Consider the following 18,489-nt stretch of genomic DNA (forward strand, 5'->3'; position numbering starts at 1 on the left):
AAATATATGGAGAAAAAAGATGACCAACATCTCTTCCATGTTTAAGCTAATCTCCTTGCAAATCGAGCAATTAGCCCACGCAAGCTCGCATCATTTGCTGCAGATAGAACCGGCAAATTTCCGATATCCCAACGGCAGCAACGGCACGCAATGAGCGACGTGTCCCCTGCACCGACGACCATGCCATGCGACCTCCAGTTTTATACGAACCAACAGAAGAATCCCCGGCCACAACATGATGCAGGGGTGATTATTTTTGAGTTTCTGAAAAGAAGATGGCGATATCGATGCTGCTTGCTGCTACTAAAATGGTTAGATCTTAGACGTAGACTGCCCTGCGTTCTAGGCCATGTTCTTTCTGTCATGCTCATGAGAGGCCTTGACAAAGAGTCACATGAACCTGGAATGATTAGGTAATTGGGTTAGGTCAGGTTGCTGTGGTGTGGATCGCAGAAGCTGGAGCAGGTCGTGAGCGGCCTCATGCCCGGGGAAATGCAATCCTGCACGTCCTTACGCACATATGGCTAATCTCTCATCTGATTTTCTTATCTACATCATAATTTTTTATTTAACTTCTTAACATAAATCTCAATATAAATGAACGATTTTAATAGCTCACATGTGCACAAAAGCTAATAGAATTTTCCGTTCTCATGCCCTCATGTGGTCCTGCTACAGAATTCAGAGCTTGCTTGCATATGCGGCGGCAGGTGGCGACGACGCACGAGGACCATGGCTGCAAATGCAATGGACGAACTGGTTGGCGCGGCCGGCCCATCGGTGTCCGTGCACTGAATCCTGGATGCGCGCGTTGCATTGGTTGGACCGCCAAAATGATGGGCAGATTTGGGCTGAGAACACGAGAGTCGAGCTGCTCAGGTTTGCTTGTATCATAGCTCAGCTGTTACGATTAACTGCTTAAGAGCATCTCTAATCAAGCCTTCATATTTGATCTCTTATCCCTTTTATTTAAGGACTTCTTATCCAGATTTCATCTCTTATTTCTCAACATGTTCCAACCGACCTTTCATATTTGACCCCCTATATTCGAATCACCTCTATTTTGGTTGGATAAGAAGCCCCTAAATGTAAGGGGTGAGGGAGGAGATTTGAGGGGTCCTCAAATAAAGGGGTCGGATAGGGGTCGGTTGGAGATCAATTTTCATCGTTTTTTCTTCAAATATAGGATAGAGGGTGAGAAAAGGATTTGATTGGAGATGCTCTAAGACTCGAAATGCTAGTATTTTTTTTGGTCCAGGCGATTAGAGCATCATAAACAGTCAAGTGCTAGAGGCCAAGCAACACACAAATGCATGGCTTATGTTAGGCAGAAGGATCTGGTTGCTCTCTAGTTTATTGTTAGTTTGCTAGGGAATGCCCTCGATTGGTTGAGGGTAGACCTGGGCAAATAAGCCCTCTTCCTCCTGTTTATTTGGCTCCTCCTCCACAGCTCATCTCGACGGCCGCCACACCTTCCGTCCAGAGCGCAAGCTCCATAGGAGATGCTACGGAAAGGACCGGAAGCGCGCGATTCGCTGGCGGCTCCGTCGCTCCGATGTGAGCGGCGTCGCCAATCCCCCGCCCTCGTTTGGTCAATGGGGGCGCGCGGGACGAGATATGGGGCCTCCGGTTGCGCCGTGCCGGCGACGTACGGGGGCGATGGCGAGGGAGGGCTTCTGCAGACTAGCATTTGCAAGACTGCATTTCTAAACCTAGCAGAGTAACTAGTCCCTTGCAATCTCATGCCAGTGTGTGTCAGGAAACTTATGCAGAGCAAGAAGAGCAGCACTACTGCTTATCTGAACTAGTTCAAATGCAGTGAAATGTACACATTGTCCCCAGATGGGAGCATGAATGGAGAGGTATATGACAGCAGAAACTAAGTGCTCCTGCTAACAGCTGCAGTTACTACAGCTGATGTAAATATTTTCAGCGCGATGCCCCAACAAATGTTCTTCGCTCAACTGAAAACTGGAGTGTCAGAAACACATTTGACTCTGAAGTCCGAATAATACAGGAGCACTGCGCAAGGGCTCAGGTCCTCCATTTTTCTTGAACTGCAACTATGTAGGCCCTCGGTTCTCTGTTGAAGACGAAAGCCCCCGGCCTGCGTCAAATTGGGTTCCCCACTGCTGGAGATCATGGACTGTAATAGATTTCCCAGCTCCAGTTACCACCATTACAAGATATGCTGATGAATCAATCACTGGGAATGCTGAGGAGCTGATCACTGATTCATATTTAAACTGGCACGATCATTGAAAAACATAATTGGAATCCGGGACATGCCAGTAACAGCATAAAAGCATGGTAAGAAAATTAAACGAACATTGCCTCTTTGATGGAAGCATGGAGCTATAACAATCAACTGTGGAAAATTGAACACGGTTACAGGTACTAAACTAAATACTCGTGGAGCAATGTTTCAGAAAAAGGTTATTTACTAAGCTGGATACCAGAGGAGTCTTTGAAACACATTACTCTGAACTATATACTACATAAAGGGCTCAAGTTTCCCTTAGAAGTGATCCATGAAGGAGGAATGCATCTATGCATGCCCTCCTAGATCATTTATTTAAGATAAAAAGGCTTCAAGCTTATCGATCACCATGGGCTTCACTTGCTCTGCAACATGGACACTGCTGCCTTGTCAGTGAACCAAGTGAATTCTCCATCTTGAAGTACAGCCATCTCAACAGGCAGGAGATCAGATGAAGTTTGCTTGTCTGAAAGTGCTTTCTGCACCGCACCAGCCTCCCCAGCTCCAGTGACCACCATCGCAATATATGCAGATGAGTTGATCACTGGAAATGTAAATGTAATCCTCTCTGGTGGTGGCTTGGGAGAATCCTTGATGTAGGTGACCCACTTCTGGTTCTCATTAACAAGAGGGTGACCTGGGAAAAGAGAGGCAATGTGGCCATCAGGACCCATTCCCAGAAGCATGAGATCAAACCTGGGAAACCCAGTTGCCGATGACATTGCAATCACGCCATTCTTAACAAGCTGCTTCAAGCAAGTTTCATAGTTATCCGCAGCTCCCTCAGCTGACAAAGCATCATTTATAGCATAAACTTGCCCGGTAGGAATTGGAACCTACAAAGTTGGAAGACAGCACCAATTACTGCTATGTCTTTTCAACTGCAACAAAATTAGTCGCAAAAAATGTATCACTAGATTTTAATAGGATGCTTCAGAATTAGTAGGATGAAAACACAAATCTTCACGAAACAGTCATGCAATCCATATGCAAACCCAAATTTTGATGAGTATGGGAGTACCAGACATTTGTTTCATGCAATCTATAATAGTATGTTTGGTTTGAGTTCTACTATATCCATGCTGCACATTACTTGTGTTGATGATTCGGAAACTGAAGTTTACACAAGTATGAAGTGAAACTATACATGCAAATGATTTCTGAGTAGCATTGTAACCTAGATACCGAAATACCATGCCGATTTAAATATTATAGTTTAATTTAGTATATAAGCTGCACAGGATTTTAATAGTTCCGTTGAGTATAGGCTGAGAGACACTAGTTCCATCAAAATGTATAGGAGGGACACCATATGCGCTTTCAAATGCTTGCAATAGTTTTCACGATGCATAAAAGCTCAATTTATTGAAAATATATCACAGTAAGGCTAAATAACCACCACCAAGTATTTGTATCAAAGTAAGGCTAAATAACCACCACCAATAGTTCTTTCGATCCTAAAATAACGACTAACTACCTTGATATTTTGTTGAGGGACTAACGACCATGAACTCAATCTCCAGAAATATAGATTTTCTATGTAATCCGCAGTCGCACAATCCTATTCCTTGCATAGCTCCCCATCGTTATAAACTACAAGACTATGTCTTCCAATAACCCGATCAGATAATTAGAAAGGTGTAAATCAGTAAATGAGTACAACCAACAGTTGCAGAAAGAACAATATTTAGTCAAGAAATTGCGGAGAATACCTTAGAGAGGAACCCATCCAATGCGAGCTTGTAGTTACTATCCTCGTGGTCCTTGGGCACGACCCTCTCATCCACCCAGAAGACGTGCCACTTGCTCCAGTCCACCGACTCCAGGTACGGCGGCTCCGTCAGCTTCCTACGAAACCAACGACGAGGAGAGATCTTTACGTGATCCAAGAAACTCGGGGAAACCAACAAAGACGCGATCTTTGGGGGTGGGGGTACCGTCCAAGTACCTGAGCGCCTTGATGAGGGATCCGCCGGAGAGCACGGCGGTGAAGGCGCCCCTCTCGGCGGCGAACTTCTCCGACAGTTCCGCGGTGTACTTAGCCAGAGAAACCGCGAGGTCCTCCTCTGTGTCGAAGATGAGCAGATTCTTCTTCGACCCTACGTCGGAGGCGGCGGGAGCGGCGACATCTGTGGCCATGGCCGAGGCGGGGACAATGGGGGACGGTGAGAAGGAGGATAAGAGACGGGGCTTGGAGCGGATTTGTTGGGGTCTGATCGCAGGGACGCGAGACGCCGGCGGCGAGCGAGGGGTGGGAGGAAGGCGGAGACGGCAGCGGCGGCGGCGGAGACGGACATGGTGGTGGTTTGTTATAAGAGGGGTGTGATGTGGGGTTAGTGGTAAAGGTGACAAGTGGATGGAGAGGCGTGCCATGTTTTGTGCCGTTCAGATCGAGATGGACGGCTTTTCTTCATTTTCCATTGAACTAGGGGGGTCGTTCCTCACAGTTTATGGCTCTTTGTTCGGTATTTTCGGTTCGTCTAGAATTTTAATGTTCGCGTGTTACAATAAAAATATCTATATAGAAATGTATATGTATCATGGGAGCACCGCCGAACGAATACATTGTGATGACGTAGTTTGATTTTAGATTGGGTCCGAAAAAGGATGAGAAGATTATTCGCTAATTTTTCTTCTAATTTATTTATTTATTTTCATTAGTAAAATAAATCTCATATCCATAATCGGTAACGAGACGGTAAAACTGAAGATGGATAAAAAAATGGGTAAATTATTCTAACTTTGCAGGTTTTTATTAAATAGAAGGAGAGTAGGTAAAGATGTGACACAGTAACAACATATGTTTTATATAGTAAAGATAAATAAGTTCACTAAAGAGCGAGAGAGACCTAGCTTCGGCTCTCTCTGTACTCTTCCTCTAATACAGTACCAGAAAAGCGAACAACATACGATTTTCAATCCGGCGTTGATTCTGCTGGCTCCTTGCCTCCGGCTGCCTTTCGAGGCGCTGGAGTGGGAGGGGATCGGATGGATTGATGCCCGGATATAGCTAGTAGAGTTATATGAGCCGTAGATTTTGGTAGGTAAGGGTAGGGTTTTAGATGCTGTCGTTCGCTGTGGTGACGCAAGTCTGGCTTTTGCTCGTTAAGGTTGTCCATGACAGAGCTGTTGTAGTTGATGTGCTTTCCTGTGATGACTTTGACAGGTTTGTAGCGGTGTGGCTGCTGTTTGTGTTGATTATGTGATCGGGGAGGTGTGACCCCCCCCCCCTTTTGGTTGACTTGTGCTTCTGGGTCGTCGAACTTGTCTTCGGCGACTGCGGGGTTATCTCCGGGACCTCCAGCTCCGAATCTGGTGGCGACAACGATGTCTTCCCTCTACTATGTGCGACGACGAATGGGTCGATTTTCTTTCACAACTCTAGATGTGTCCCCGTCACTCCAGGGCGTTGGCTTTTGCGGCGTTCCAATGTTGGGGCTTTCTTGTTGGATTCGGTAGGAAGGCTTGTTCCAGTTGTTGGTTTGCGGTGCTCCCTAGTGGTTCACCGGCAAAGCTCATTAGATAGAAAGAAGAAGACATGTAGGGACTTTAATGTAATTTTTACTTTTTCAAGGTTCTGTATGTAATCTGGGATGTATCGTGCTGACAAATTAATGTATTCCCCTCCTTCTAGAAAAAAGATAAATAAGTTCACTAAAAACATTATTTTAAGTTCAATAAATATTGTGTTCTTAAAATATGGTTGTACAGATTTATTTCGATCAGTACGGGGAAAATGCTTCACGCGCAACAAAATTGTATATAAGTCTTCACGAGTTTAAATCCATCCAATTTATTTATAAGCTACCATACAAATTTCTTTTCTTGAGCACGATGATGCAGCAATGCCACTTTCCAGCGCCGCAGCAAGCTACGAATTGCACTACAACGCTATTGCAGCAGCAGCCAACGTTCTAGATACAGTACCGAACAGCAAAACTGATCAAACCAAAATAACAGATATAAGTTGGGTTATCTTTTCTCATGCAAAAAATAAATAATCCACACACTTACCTAACATCGCAAAATGTTAACCCCACCAACTCGTGTCGCTGCCCCTATCATCATGCCTAACCAAGCTTGCCTCACAACTGTTGTTATCTAATCCCTCAACCAATAACCCTCATTGCACATCGCCTCGCCCTAATTCTATTATAAGATTCAACGACGAATGTATTTGTAAAATGTAGGAGCTCCTCTTTTTTCCTTCTTCTTCTCCTCTACCTTCATTCTCTTCTTCATCCCCTCCTCCACCTCCTTTCCAGCCAGCAAGGGGCTTCCCCTATCCCCTTATGGATCCGACTGGTCATATTGAGACTGACTGGTCATATTGAGACCTATCCTAGCCCTAGCTCTATCCATTCTTTGGCAAGTGTTCACGCTATTAGCTATTCGGTGAAAATCTTCACTTGATAGCAGAAGCCTACAAGTAGCACCCCTAAAGCAACCATTATAGACTGTACTATAACACTAGTGTCCAAAGCTTATCCCAGACAACACTAAGTTGCAATAGATTTCAATACTTTAGCACTAAAGATTACAGTGGACAGAGCCATCACGCTCAAATATAGTGCTACCTAGTCTTTGTGTGAGGGATACGTGTCATCTACAGTCACTACTGTTAGTGCAGGGAACACAACAATTTACACTGAATGTATGCTCCTTGCTCTCATCAGAGAACTGTTCTCATTATCCGATCAAGATCTAAGCGCTCAAACCAAGTTCAGTAATAACGATCAACTGTAATAATAAACACTAACTCAAACCAAGTTCAGTAATAACGACAACAATCAACTGTAATAATAAACACTAACTCGTTAATACAATAGTTAACCTCACTATATTATTTTATCTTTTTTTTAGCGTCGTCTGTTGAGTTGAGATCGTATTATTGTCTTGGAATAAAGTGCCGAATTTTCTCTCTAAAACCGTGCATTTGTTAAGATTTTCGGACCCGATTTCCTTTATAAATTAGGTCAATTCCCTTCTTCTTTTTAATATATACTCGGCTTGAGCTCTAGCTCGCCGTGATCTTTAAAAAAATAAATAATAAACACTAACCAATCAAACAACTAGCAAGATGACTACGCTAATAGAATAGTTAACCTCGCTATAATATTTTGTCACACTATATTTTAATTAAAAACTAGTCTCTTTTATTATTTATTTTATTTTATTTTAACTCTTTATTTAAATATTTTGCTTCCTAAACTGTATGGAAATCGAATTGCTAATTTTACAAAAAAATTAACTCCGAATTTAGCTATATATTAATCAAATTTGATATTGACTCTTTTGTTTAATCTAGATAGTTAGATGTTCATAACAATGAGTGGTTTAGATTATTTTTTTAATTAACATGATAATTTTGTAACATTAAGAATGAATATAGTGACTCATTTTAACACTCAAATATCTACAATATAAGCACGAGTTGGTCGTGCTCACCCCAACTCCGCTCCCTATATTCCACTCCACCAAATAAAAAAACCGAAAAAACTTCCACAAAACAACGCATGTCTCTTTTCCAACCAACCCCCCCCCCCCCCGCAAAACTGCCCCCACCTCCTCCTCCAACCACACGTCCTCCACGCCCCCATTCGTTAGGTTATCCATCCTCTCCCTCGTTGCTCGCCGCATCTCTTCCACTCCTCGCCCCCACTCATACGCGCGCTCACGTCAACGAGGCCAGCAGCCGCACAAGCCGTAGAGCCGGGCCTTATGAGGAATCCGCAAAAGCCCATTGCTCCTCCACGACCATCCAATATCTTAGGGTTATCAGTTTTTCGCCAAATCCTACCCACACGATGGAGATCAGGCTGAATTGGTCCAATTCTTGATTGTTGTCGATTCTGATTTCCAGGATCTGACAACATGCTTCTCCCACTGCCCCTTCCCCGTATCCATCTCTCATTTGTGGGCATGCTCGCGGCGATGAGCTTGACCAAAATTTCAAGGAGGCTAAATAACAAAATAAATTTAAAAATGATTCAAGTGCTAAACCATTGAACTAATATATGGCATATAATTTATAGCCATCAAAGATTAATACATTGATATTTTCCATACTTGGTTTAAAATATATATTTAAGTGAGATTTATACATTATAGTATCTAGAAACAACTCTAAAAAGTAGTATTGTATATATATACAAAAGTTACAGGCAGCCATAGTCTCATATTGATAGCCACGACAGATAAACTCTTTAACACTTTTCATCTTTGAAGTCTTTCATTATGACTTACCTACAATTTGATTCTCAATATGTACTAGCAAGCTACTGACAAGAAAGCCATTTTATATCTTGTTATGTACCTAGCAGCATTTGTTCTTAACTGGCAGGTAGCTAGGGTCAAATAAGCTCTAGCCTAAACAAAATTAGGCTACATACCCGATGCTTTTTTTTCAAAAAGGTTGCAGGGCCACGGCGCAAGTTGGCCTGGCCTATCCTCCATCACTGCATGCTCGAGTCGTCGCATGCTTCCCCTGCTCTACGTCCATCTGTGGTGTGGTAGTGGTCGATCGTGTGAATGCAAACAACGTGATGCTTTGTTGCTTCCTAATAGGGTTTTGCTTGGTACGCCACTGCCTACGCTTAAGGCAGCGGCTTTGCAGGTCCAGCAATTTTGCTGTTGCGTTGTCATTCTTTTGGAGCTATAGTTTTATATTCCAATTACCAGTATGATATGCATGCCAATTTTGGTCCATGGCAGCAATTATGGTCATTTGCATGTGTTAGCAATCAAGATGCTATCACTATTCTATTTGGCCAAGGTTTAACTAGCAAGTTGTCTTTTATTTTGTTTTTTATGCAGGTACTCTCACCGTTGTAATCAACTTATCTCTTACTTTTAATACAATGACACACAGTTCACCTACATGTTTAAGAAAAAAAACTAGCAAGTTAGTTCTTCAGCTGCTTGAAGGGTCTATCAAGCTTACTAGCTTCAGTGTGCAAAAAAGGATAGAAGTCTAAAGTGATATTTCACGTCAAGTATTAGCATTGTTATTTGTGATCCTTTACCTTACTAGTATGATAGAAGCTTACTAGCATTGTGTAAAGCCTTATGCTGAATTAGAGGGGGAAATGATGCAATGAAATGCTAAATGAACCAAAGTAAAGCTATTTTGGTCAATTGAGTGCTTGAGATAATTTATACTGTCATTGAACCATGATAATCCTTGCAGGGAACGCCATCAGAGCACTGTTGTGCCACCTTCATGGTTTGTTGGCCAATCTTTGAGTTAATGTAAGCATGGTACATGCTTCTGATTGACTTTTAGATTTAATCATTCCATACATTGCCTATTGCTGTAATTTGGTGTATAACCATTAGCTGCATTACACCAAATTGGTTACAGAAAAAACGTGGTATGCTAAAACATTGTTAGTTGATTGTATCCTTGCTATCTATTTGACCATGTTTCTGGAGCTGCCTCCTTTTTTAGCTACATTGCTACAAGACCTATTTTCCCTTTGTTTGGACCTTATTTTAAGTTTTAACAATCAACGAATAAAAAATTGTCCTTTGACATTGTTCTTCAATAAGTAGCGATGTTCTCCATGACGTATATAGAGTTAGGAAGATAGTATAGACAGCCTTGGGAATAAGCTAATCTCTTTCCATCTTCGTTCATATTTCGAGGTAAGCATTTAGATTGTTCAAGGTTAAACTTCCTGTACACCTTTATTCATATTTTATTTCTACTTAATCTTTTTAATCCAGATCTCCTGTGATTTCTGTATCTACGGGATGCTGGTCAACACCATTGTTTCGGGCACTATGCGGGTAAACCCCCCTTACCATTTAGCTTTCTTTGAGATCGGCACCATACATGATTTTGCAACTAAGAATATTAATGGCACACATATAGTTGTCAGAGATAGACCATGTATTTATAACTCAGTTTTCTAAATTCCTTCTATAAATAACCTGATCATGTTTTAATGTATACTTCACAGCCTGCAATTCTCTATCACTTGTTAGTTAATCCTTGTGTGCCGGTTTGTGTTAGTTTAATCTGTTTGCTATGTCAGTTACTGCTGCAACAGTACATCGGTTATTGTAGCGAAAAGTATATCGATTACTATAGTAAAAGTAGGTCGGTTTCATGCCTATATATATTGGGTTGACCCCTGGTTGTAATGAGAAAAGCTTTTAGAGCTTCTAAATCCATGAAAAGTTTTTAGCAGTAAGAAAACTTCTGTGCCCAGTCTGTGCTCGCATGTGTTCTTTCAACCCACCTCTCGCATGATCAAATCCAATAATTGATACCAGAGCTAGGGTTGATCAATCCCGGTGATGTCGACTCCTACGAGTGGTGCGGCTCTGAGTCCCAGTCGGCGCTTCAACCGCAGTTGCTCCCCATCGCCGCCGCCATGACGATTGTGAGACCAAGACATTGTAGGATCTAGGATACCAACTAGAGAGGGGTGAATAGGCAGTTTTAAAACTAATTGCTAAGCGATCAACCAAACTTGTTGAAACAAACTAAAAATCACTAGAGCAATATGAAAACAACTAAGAGCTATGTCAAGGTTTGCAATCCTAGAGTGACATGCAACAATTTCTATCTAGGAAGATAAATTGCATAAAGTAAATTGCATGAAAGTAAATAGTTCAAAGGATGACACACGAAATTTATCTCGTGGTATCGGTGATTTGCTGATCACCTCTAATCCACGTTGAGGTGAGTTCAAGCTTCTAACCGCTTCTTTATCAAGTATCCAATTTTCACACGAGAAAGGGCTCACACCGAGTAATTTGATCTTAAACCGGAATAGAACAAGAATTACTCAATACCTCGATTCCACTAGGGTAGCATTTTGCTTCTCCGGCAAGGCGTGCTCAAAGTCTCTCACAATCATCATCGTGGCTCCTTCACAATCTTCTTTGAAGAACTCAACGGCGCAACAACCTCCAAACCGTCTAGGAGGCGGCAACCTCCAAGAGTAACAAGTCGATGACGCTTGCTTAAAAAATCACCAGTGTCTCAATGCTAAAACTCTTCAAAGTTATGCACTAGATGTTCTCACACTCTAAAAAATGTAACTACTAAGCCAAGAAAGGGAGAGGAGGAAGGCAAGAGCTCAAATGAGTTGTAGTGAAGTGCTTGCTCGCTCCCTTGAACCAGCCAAGTGACTATATATAGGTCACACTCCAAAATATAACCGTTTCTATTGATTTGACACTTTTGCGACACTGGCGGTCAGACCACCAGTCGTTCAATGGCTATACAACTTTTTTGTATACAACGGTCAGACCAGCCGTTCCGGCGGTCAGACCGCCACAACTCAGAAATACTAAAAGGTCTACTTTGTTTGGTTTCTCTCAAACTAAATTTCTCACTCTATATGAAATACAAGTTTGAGTAATTGCAGTACTTTAGATGTCTCAAGTAAATTCACATCAACTCCTCTTAATAGTACGACACTTATCCTATCAATCTGATCAATTTTCTTCCCTAATCTTCTTTGACCGGTAAAAGAAAATACCCTACAATTATACCTTTGCTTTGAGCTAGCCATTTTCATATTTTTCATACATACTTCTTCTAGCTTCGCAACACCTTTGTGACTAACATTTTTATAACTCAAATAAACATATTAGTCTATAAATTTCTTATTGTCATTAATTACCAAAACATAAAATAGGGGCCTAGATACTTTAGACGTCGATGGACGCGATATGGTCATCCAACATGTGGTCAAGGAGGTTGGCGACGCGTCGTACCCGATCCTCACATGGAGCAACTATGCCGACTGGAGCTTGCTCATGAAGGTTATGTTGTAAGCTCGTTGCCTTTGGGATGCAGTGTAGTTTAGCGATGCGGATTTCCAGGAAGATCGCATGACGCTGGAGGCCACCCTCCGCACCGTGCCCAGGAAATGATCGGCACGCTCTGTTCGTCCCACTCCCGTCTTCTTCCAAGGATGAAGACTCAATGCCATTCCCTCTTTCTCGGGCACTAGATTTTGGGCTTTTTACGCCCCTTTCCCGCTGTCAAAATGAGCGCCAAGCAAGCCTGTGATGCTATCAAATCAATACGCGTCGATGACAATCACGTCTTCAAGGCCTCGGTGCAATAGTTGTGGAAGGAATGCGCGTCGGCAACAATCACGTTCCGCGGCGGGGAGAAGATCGACGATTTTGCGATGCGTCTCTCCGGCCTTGTCACCAACTTCACCACGCTCGGAGAAACAATTGAAGAACAGAAGGTGATAGAAAAATATCTGCATGTTGCCCCAAAAAAATTTCGCAGATTGCTCTGTCCATTGAGACTCTTCTCGATCTCTCGACGCTCATGCAGGAGGAAGTGATTGGGAGGCGAAAAGCAGTGGAGGAAGAATCCCCTGTTGTCGGCGGAAAGCTCATCCTCACCGAGGGGCAATGGCTCGCGCGCATGAAGGAGCGGAAGCAGAGCGAAGGGTCCTCAGGCAGCGGCAATGCCTATTGCTGTGCGCGTGCACCGCGAAAGAAAGGGGGAGGCAACGGCTCCAATGGTAAGGAGGTCGCGCACGATCTCTCCCACGACAAGTGTCGCAATTGCGGCCACTATGGCCACCGGGCCAAGGACTGCTCTTGATGGCACATGTGTGCGCTCTCAGTGATGCGCAGGATCCATTGCCAAGCCACGTCCACCTCGAAGAGTCGTGCGCGCAAGTCCACCTTGATGCCAGCGATGACGGCGGCCACTTGGAGGGCTGGTACTTTGACATTGGTGCCACCAATCACATGACGGGTCACCACGATGTCTTCGCGAAGCTCGATGAGGTGTGGTGGGCTCCGTCCGTTTCGGAGATGGCTCGGTGGTCGATATCTGCAACTATAACACCATCCTGTTCACCGGGAAGAACGGAGAGCACAAGACGCTCTCCGGTGTCTACTTCATCCCACGGCTGAAGAACAACATCATCAGCATGGGCCAACTGGACGAGGGCGGCTCCAAAGTGCTGATTGAGGATGGCATCTTGCGGATCTGGGACCGCCAACGCCGCCTCCTCGCCAAAGTTCGTCGCAGGCGCAACCGGCTGTACATTCTACACCTCGACATTTCCCGTGCTGCAACTGCAACTTCATCTCCTGAACATGCATCTCGTGTCTTACCAAGAGAACACAGACGTACGTCGAGTTTTGAACCAACAAGGCGCCTCGGAAACCCTATTGATCAGGTATTTTAAGGTGAATCGGAACTTCCTGTGGCATGAAGAGTACTACATAGGGAATTTCTGGAACATGTAATTTAGGAGAATCATCTCAGCACATCTTGTGGAGGGAGAAAGATACTACTTAAAGGTGTTATTAAATCATATGGCAGATGTTTTTTCATATGAGTATCTAAAGGCTGTGGATGGTGGTGTATACCCTGCCATTTTAGAAGTTGTTGCGAAAAGAAGTCTTATCGAGGCTGATGATAGCATCGATGATTGCCTAATAGAGGCTGAAGTATTCCATATGACATCATTTTGAAGGCTATTTGCTACAATATTGATGTTGTGTGAACCTATGATGTATATGAACTCTAGAACAGACAATTGAGAATATCGCTATGATGCATGTTATTTTTTATTAAAGTATATTTACACATTATAATTTTTTTTCGAGTGATATGCTATCGTAATAGTAAGATATATGTTCGAAACATATTTATTAAGGTAATAGTTGGACATGCATTGGTAATAGTTGGATATACGTTCAAAACATGAATACTGTTATAACCCACGAATATTATACTAGTAATAATATAATAGATAGATTGCAGCAAGAAACTATACGTTGGATCCACATCCTTTCGAGAGACGGCGCCGTAGCCACTGATGCAAAGCCACGCCACCGACGGAGACGGAGAACCTAATTACTTTACCAAAAGGCACTAGGTTCAGATTCAGAACCGGCATGATGAGGACGCCGGTCGAATGCGAAGCTGCAACGACGACAGGGCACTGATGGGGAAGCACTGCTCCGCGCGATAGCGGCGACCGGCCGCTTCCGACTCGGTTCGTCTGCTTCTGCTCATCGCGACATGCATCTGCGCGCAGACGACGAGAGATTCACGCCCCGGTGCCTGCCTTTTTCCGCTTGCAATGATCAGTGGCCATGCCGCTGCGTCGCTGCCGTTTCGGGCTGGCTCCAGAGGAGGAACATGAGGTGTGTGCTGCAACCAGCGTGGCCCGTTTACACATGGCCATCGACCTGACACGGATGAACGGACGACTGCATGCAGACACGACCTCCATGCGTCCAAGGGCAAGGGATCATGCAAACGAATAAGTACACGTTTATTATTACTTTTACCACGACGACGAGACAACGCGGCACGGACAGTACGCAGAGAACGACATTTTACAAGCCACCACAATGCAAATGTATATGCAATATAGGGAAACAGAAGTAGAAGATATTCTTCACTGGCGACGAAACACTCAACAAAACAGTACTTCAACATTGTCGACGCAACGCATGGATGTTTCTCTCGGGCAAGGAATCCGAAGCATAGGTATCCAAGGACTCCTGCAAAGGTAAAAAGGGCTTATTAAAAAAGCTAAGTGCAAACATAAGTTAGGAGAGTGCCACACCATTGCCTACGAATCCTACAGTCTGATGACCACCCAAAGATCCAATATGCACATTTAGAGTTTAGAGGCTACAGAATTCTCCAGAATCTAGGCTTCATATTGTTAAATGAAAAGACTCTTATTATCTATATAAAAAAGTAAAGGCTCTACATTCTAGAATCAAATATACACTTACCAACAATTTATTATCTACTGCAGACCTGTAGTAAAATACAGGATGGATTCTAGTGATACCGTAATGCATATAACCTTTACTAATGATACCGTAATGCAGCTGAAAAAATAAACTCCAGGAAGCATATTACCAGATAGAGAAGCAAACTTGTCCGCAAGACTAGGCAAGTAGGAATCATGCAGTAAGAGGGCTCTCTGCATTGCTACGCCCGTTGAGCTGCTCTGGGTGGATCTTCTTCCCTAACATCTTCCTCATGACCTTCTTATTTTCACAGAGAACGCAAAACCAACAAATGTGTGGAAGGTAAGTGATAGTTCATTATAAAGATAGGCTAGAGACACCATGCTTGCTTAAGCTAGCCATTCAGTAAAACATCTCCGTGATGCGGAGAAAAGCGTCCACGGGACAAGTAAACTTGGACTACTTCCAGGATAGCAAGAGATGGTTCATCACGAAGAGTTAATGTAACTTTACAAGTGCAGGACATATGGCACAACTTTTAAGGCTGTAACACAGTTCTTCTCATGAGCATGTTTTCTTTTTGGATACTGAGTATGTATGTCTATAGGGTGTGATCATATGAGGATTCTCATGTCAGATGAACCTGGAGTACTTCATCTTGCCATCCAATGTTGATTAAGTTGGCAATTGGAGTAGAAAGATTCATATCAATGTTTCTACGAAATGAGCATAAATGCAAAACGTATAAGGCATGGGCGAAGAAAGCCACACCTGACTTAATTTTCTTGTAGCCTTCAGTGGCTTTGGTATTGGCTTTGTTGGTTTCTTCTGATGCATCTTTTCCATGCATGGTGTAGGCTTTGAAGTGGACGGTCCAGCAGCAATGGTGATATTCTGGTAATTCGTCTCCCCTGGAGCACTTGATGAGAATGCTTCTGCAGCAAATAAATCAGCAAGTGTAGTTCTTACTTTCTCCACCTTCTCTACCATCAGAAGTGGTCGTTCCTGGATATTGGCAACACCCCCATCTTCCACCTCATGCATCAGGATTTCTTCTTTTACAAAACACGTGAAGTTGTCTTCTTTCATCGATGATGAATGCATCTTGACAGGCTCAACAACAGGTGATGGTTCACTTGGTGCTGTAGCCAATGTGTCTTCTTTGACCTTATCATTCCTATCCTCTTCATATTTCTCTTCCTCCAAATTATCTTCAACCATGATGAGACCACCACCTTCAATGCAGGCCTCAGGACAGAGGGAGTCTACGTGGTGACCAAATGTGCCAATTGCAAGTATACCGTTAAGAAGAACATCACGGAGCAGTAGGGCTTCAGTGTCCTTCTCAGCCACACTCCGACGCACAGAATCTTCCTTCTCCTCCATGGCTGTTCCATTCCAGAAAGGAAAGTTGACAAAATAACAACAAAGAAATGTATGATTACATAAAAAAGAGGTATCCTAACATGCTTACCTTTGTTCCCATGGATCGTCCAGTACTCGGTATTAGAATGCATCTTTTGATTCAGCCAATTAAACACCTAGCAATGTCACAAGAACATGTAGATCATTAGCAATATCAACTAATACAAGAATAGTGACTTGAGTCTCACGAGACGGCTTGAGAGATAAAAACTGCAAGATATGTAGTCTGCAGCATACATTAGACACCAAAAAAGTGTGTATCAGCATGAGCTAAATCGAGTACCTTTAGACCCATCTCTCTAGAACCAATCTGAAATCAGAACAGAATGGCAGACAGTAGCTCAGACCCTCAAAAGCATGGCATGGTTTTATATAAAGATACTAGTCCCATAATTGAATGGTCCAGGAGACAAAAGAATGGACTTTTGGTTGCAACTGGCTTGGCCTGACTCAACTGAAGTAAATTCTTTCACTGAGGTAGATATGCAAACTTGTGAGATTCCCATGCTACATTCTGTTCAAAGTGATCAAAGGACAGAGATTCATTAGTCGCAACAGTAAGAGAACGATTCAAAAAGACTCCAGCCAATCAGCCACCAAAATGTGGCACACAGCATGTGCATGTAGCAGCCCCATCAACAGAATGGATCATGCCTAATTGGTGATTAACACCATGCAAACTGCTAACAAAGTAGTCATCTCAGAGCCATGGCATGGAATGAGTAGGCGTATTTTCGTGGCAGACAGGATTAGACCAAGAATAGTCTTTATCAGCTGATGAATTCCAGATTAAGCTGGTGTCAAGAGTTGGCGTATGTTCATCATCCCAGCTTTCCAAGATGTACTGCTGCACCGATTCTATCATTTAACAGTAAACTGCACATGCCTTCACTTGTTTTTTTTTTTTGTACGATATGTTCATGAACTGCATATAATGCACTAGCCACTTGAAAGGGCGGCAACAGCATAAGTAGCTGATGGCACATCATACTATTGTGGCATCTGATGGCACGGACAAGTGGCAGCTACAGTTGCACATGAACAAGTAATAGCTGGCAGAGGCACCGATATGCAATTTGTAGGCTTGTAGAGGTAAAAGTTTTCGGTAGCAAATCTCAGAAAAATGTTAAAAGATGACTGTCTTAAACAGCTTGCAGAACTTCAGGGATCAGCTTCATAACAAAATTAGTTTTTAGATCTTAAATAACAAGAAGAAAATGTGCAAGTAGTTTTAAATATTTCTCTCATCTCTGATTAGCTTCACACATACAATGCATTCAAAGATGTTCTTATGATAGACCCCATGCGACTGCTTACTCCAAAGCTAAGCAAATGCAGTGGGGATGAGGATGATAATACTATGTTGATCAGGATATCATCAAAATAATAACAAAAGAGCATATGAGAAGCAAACCTTGTCCGGATGATGGTTCATGAGGCACTTTCCCTGCACCATCCCCACCACTAATATTAAGTATGGAGATGAGACCTATGTGTCTTCTTCACGAAGCCAGCAAGATCCTACAGGTCACACGTGTCCAGCACCATTGATGGATGATAAATAAGAACCCTAGGTGCATGCCGCCGAGGCTCATAAGAGTGAAAATGTCTGTTCTGCATCCATCTGTCTACAGTGCAACCTTTCTGCGGACCCATATTTATAATGCATGATGTCACCCAGATCCATCCGGCTTGGCACTGAGAGACCAGAATAATACTGTGTCAGGTTACACAACAGTTCATCAGTTAGTTGTTTCACAACAATTGTGAAATGAATGGAAAAGTACTAATAGACAAGCACAGTACAGTAAGCATTAATCAATGTAGATGACAGATACAACACACTGAATAAAGATATCAAACAATGCTTCTCTCACGTGACTACATCAGAATACAGAGACAGTAGATGATCACAGGAAGTAGCGAATTCTCTTTACATAATGAAGGATAAACCAGGCTGTGCAGCATTTCATTTAAAGCTGCTATCAAACCCATTGTGAAACAGGCATTACCGGGGATGATCATCAATGATACAAAATGAACACAAACAGACAAGTTATCTATGCCAATCCTTAAAAAGAGTAGAGACA

The 18,489-nt window shown here is 42.9% G+C and overlaps 1 protein-coding gene and 1 pseudogene across 2 annotated transcripts; both read right to left on the bottom strand.

Annotated features, from left to right (window-relative positions):
- Nucleotides 1–2,292: 2,292 nt before the first annotated feature.
- LOC133902238 (probable 6-phosphogluconolactonase 4, chloroplastic) lies at nucleotides 2,293–4,572 on the bottom strand (annotated as a pseudogene).
- Nucleotides 4,573–14,520: 9,948 nt separating this feature from the next.
- On the bottom strand, nucleotides 14,521–18,468 carry LOC133901855 (protein TILLER ANGLE CONTROL 1). Of its 2 annotated transcripts, none has more exons than XM_062343390.1 (6): nucleotides 17,814–18,468; nucleotides 16,683–16,913; nucleotides 16,449–16,515; nucleotides 15,746–16,362; nucleotides 15,144–15,271; nucleotides 14,521–14,773 (listed from the first exon to the last, which is right to left on the bottom strand). In XM_062343390.1, the coding sequence occupies exons 2-5, from the start codon at nucleotides 16,692–16,694 to the stop codon at nucleotides 15,188–15,190; spliced, it is 780 nt and encodes a 259-aa protein (XP_062199374.1). In that variant the 5' UTR covers nucleotides 16,695–16,913; nucleotides 17,814–18,468; the 3' UTR covers nucleotides 14,521–14,773; nucleotides 15,144–15,187. The 2 variants fall into 2 exon arrangements, with proteins under 2 accessions (XP_062199374.1, XP_062199373.1); XM_062343389.1 differs by having other exon boundaries at nucleotides 15,144–15,274.
- Nucleotides 18,469–18,489: the final 21 nt, after the last annotated feature.

This window comes from Phragmites australis, chromosome 20 (assembly GCF_958298935.1).
Source record: "Phragmites australis chromosome 20, lpPhrAust1.1, whole genome shotgun sequence".
Taxonomy (NCBI): domain Eukaryota; kingdom Viridiplantae; phylum Streptophyta; class Magnoliopsida; order Poales; family Poaceae; genus Phragmites; species Phragmites australis.

Bases quoted from the DNA above. Each gene is read 5' to 3' on its own strand.
- LOC133901855 (XM_062343389.1), bottom strand. The intron at 16,363-16,448 runs GTAAGCATGTTA...GGAATGGAACAG, and splicing joins GACGATCCATGGGAACAAAG to CCATGGAGGAGAAGGAAGAT. The intron at 15,275-15,745 runs GTGTGGCTTTCT...TGTGAAAATAAG, and splicing joins CTACAAGAAAATTAAGTCAG to AAGGTCATGAGGAAGATGTT.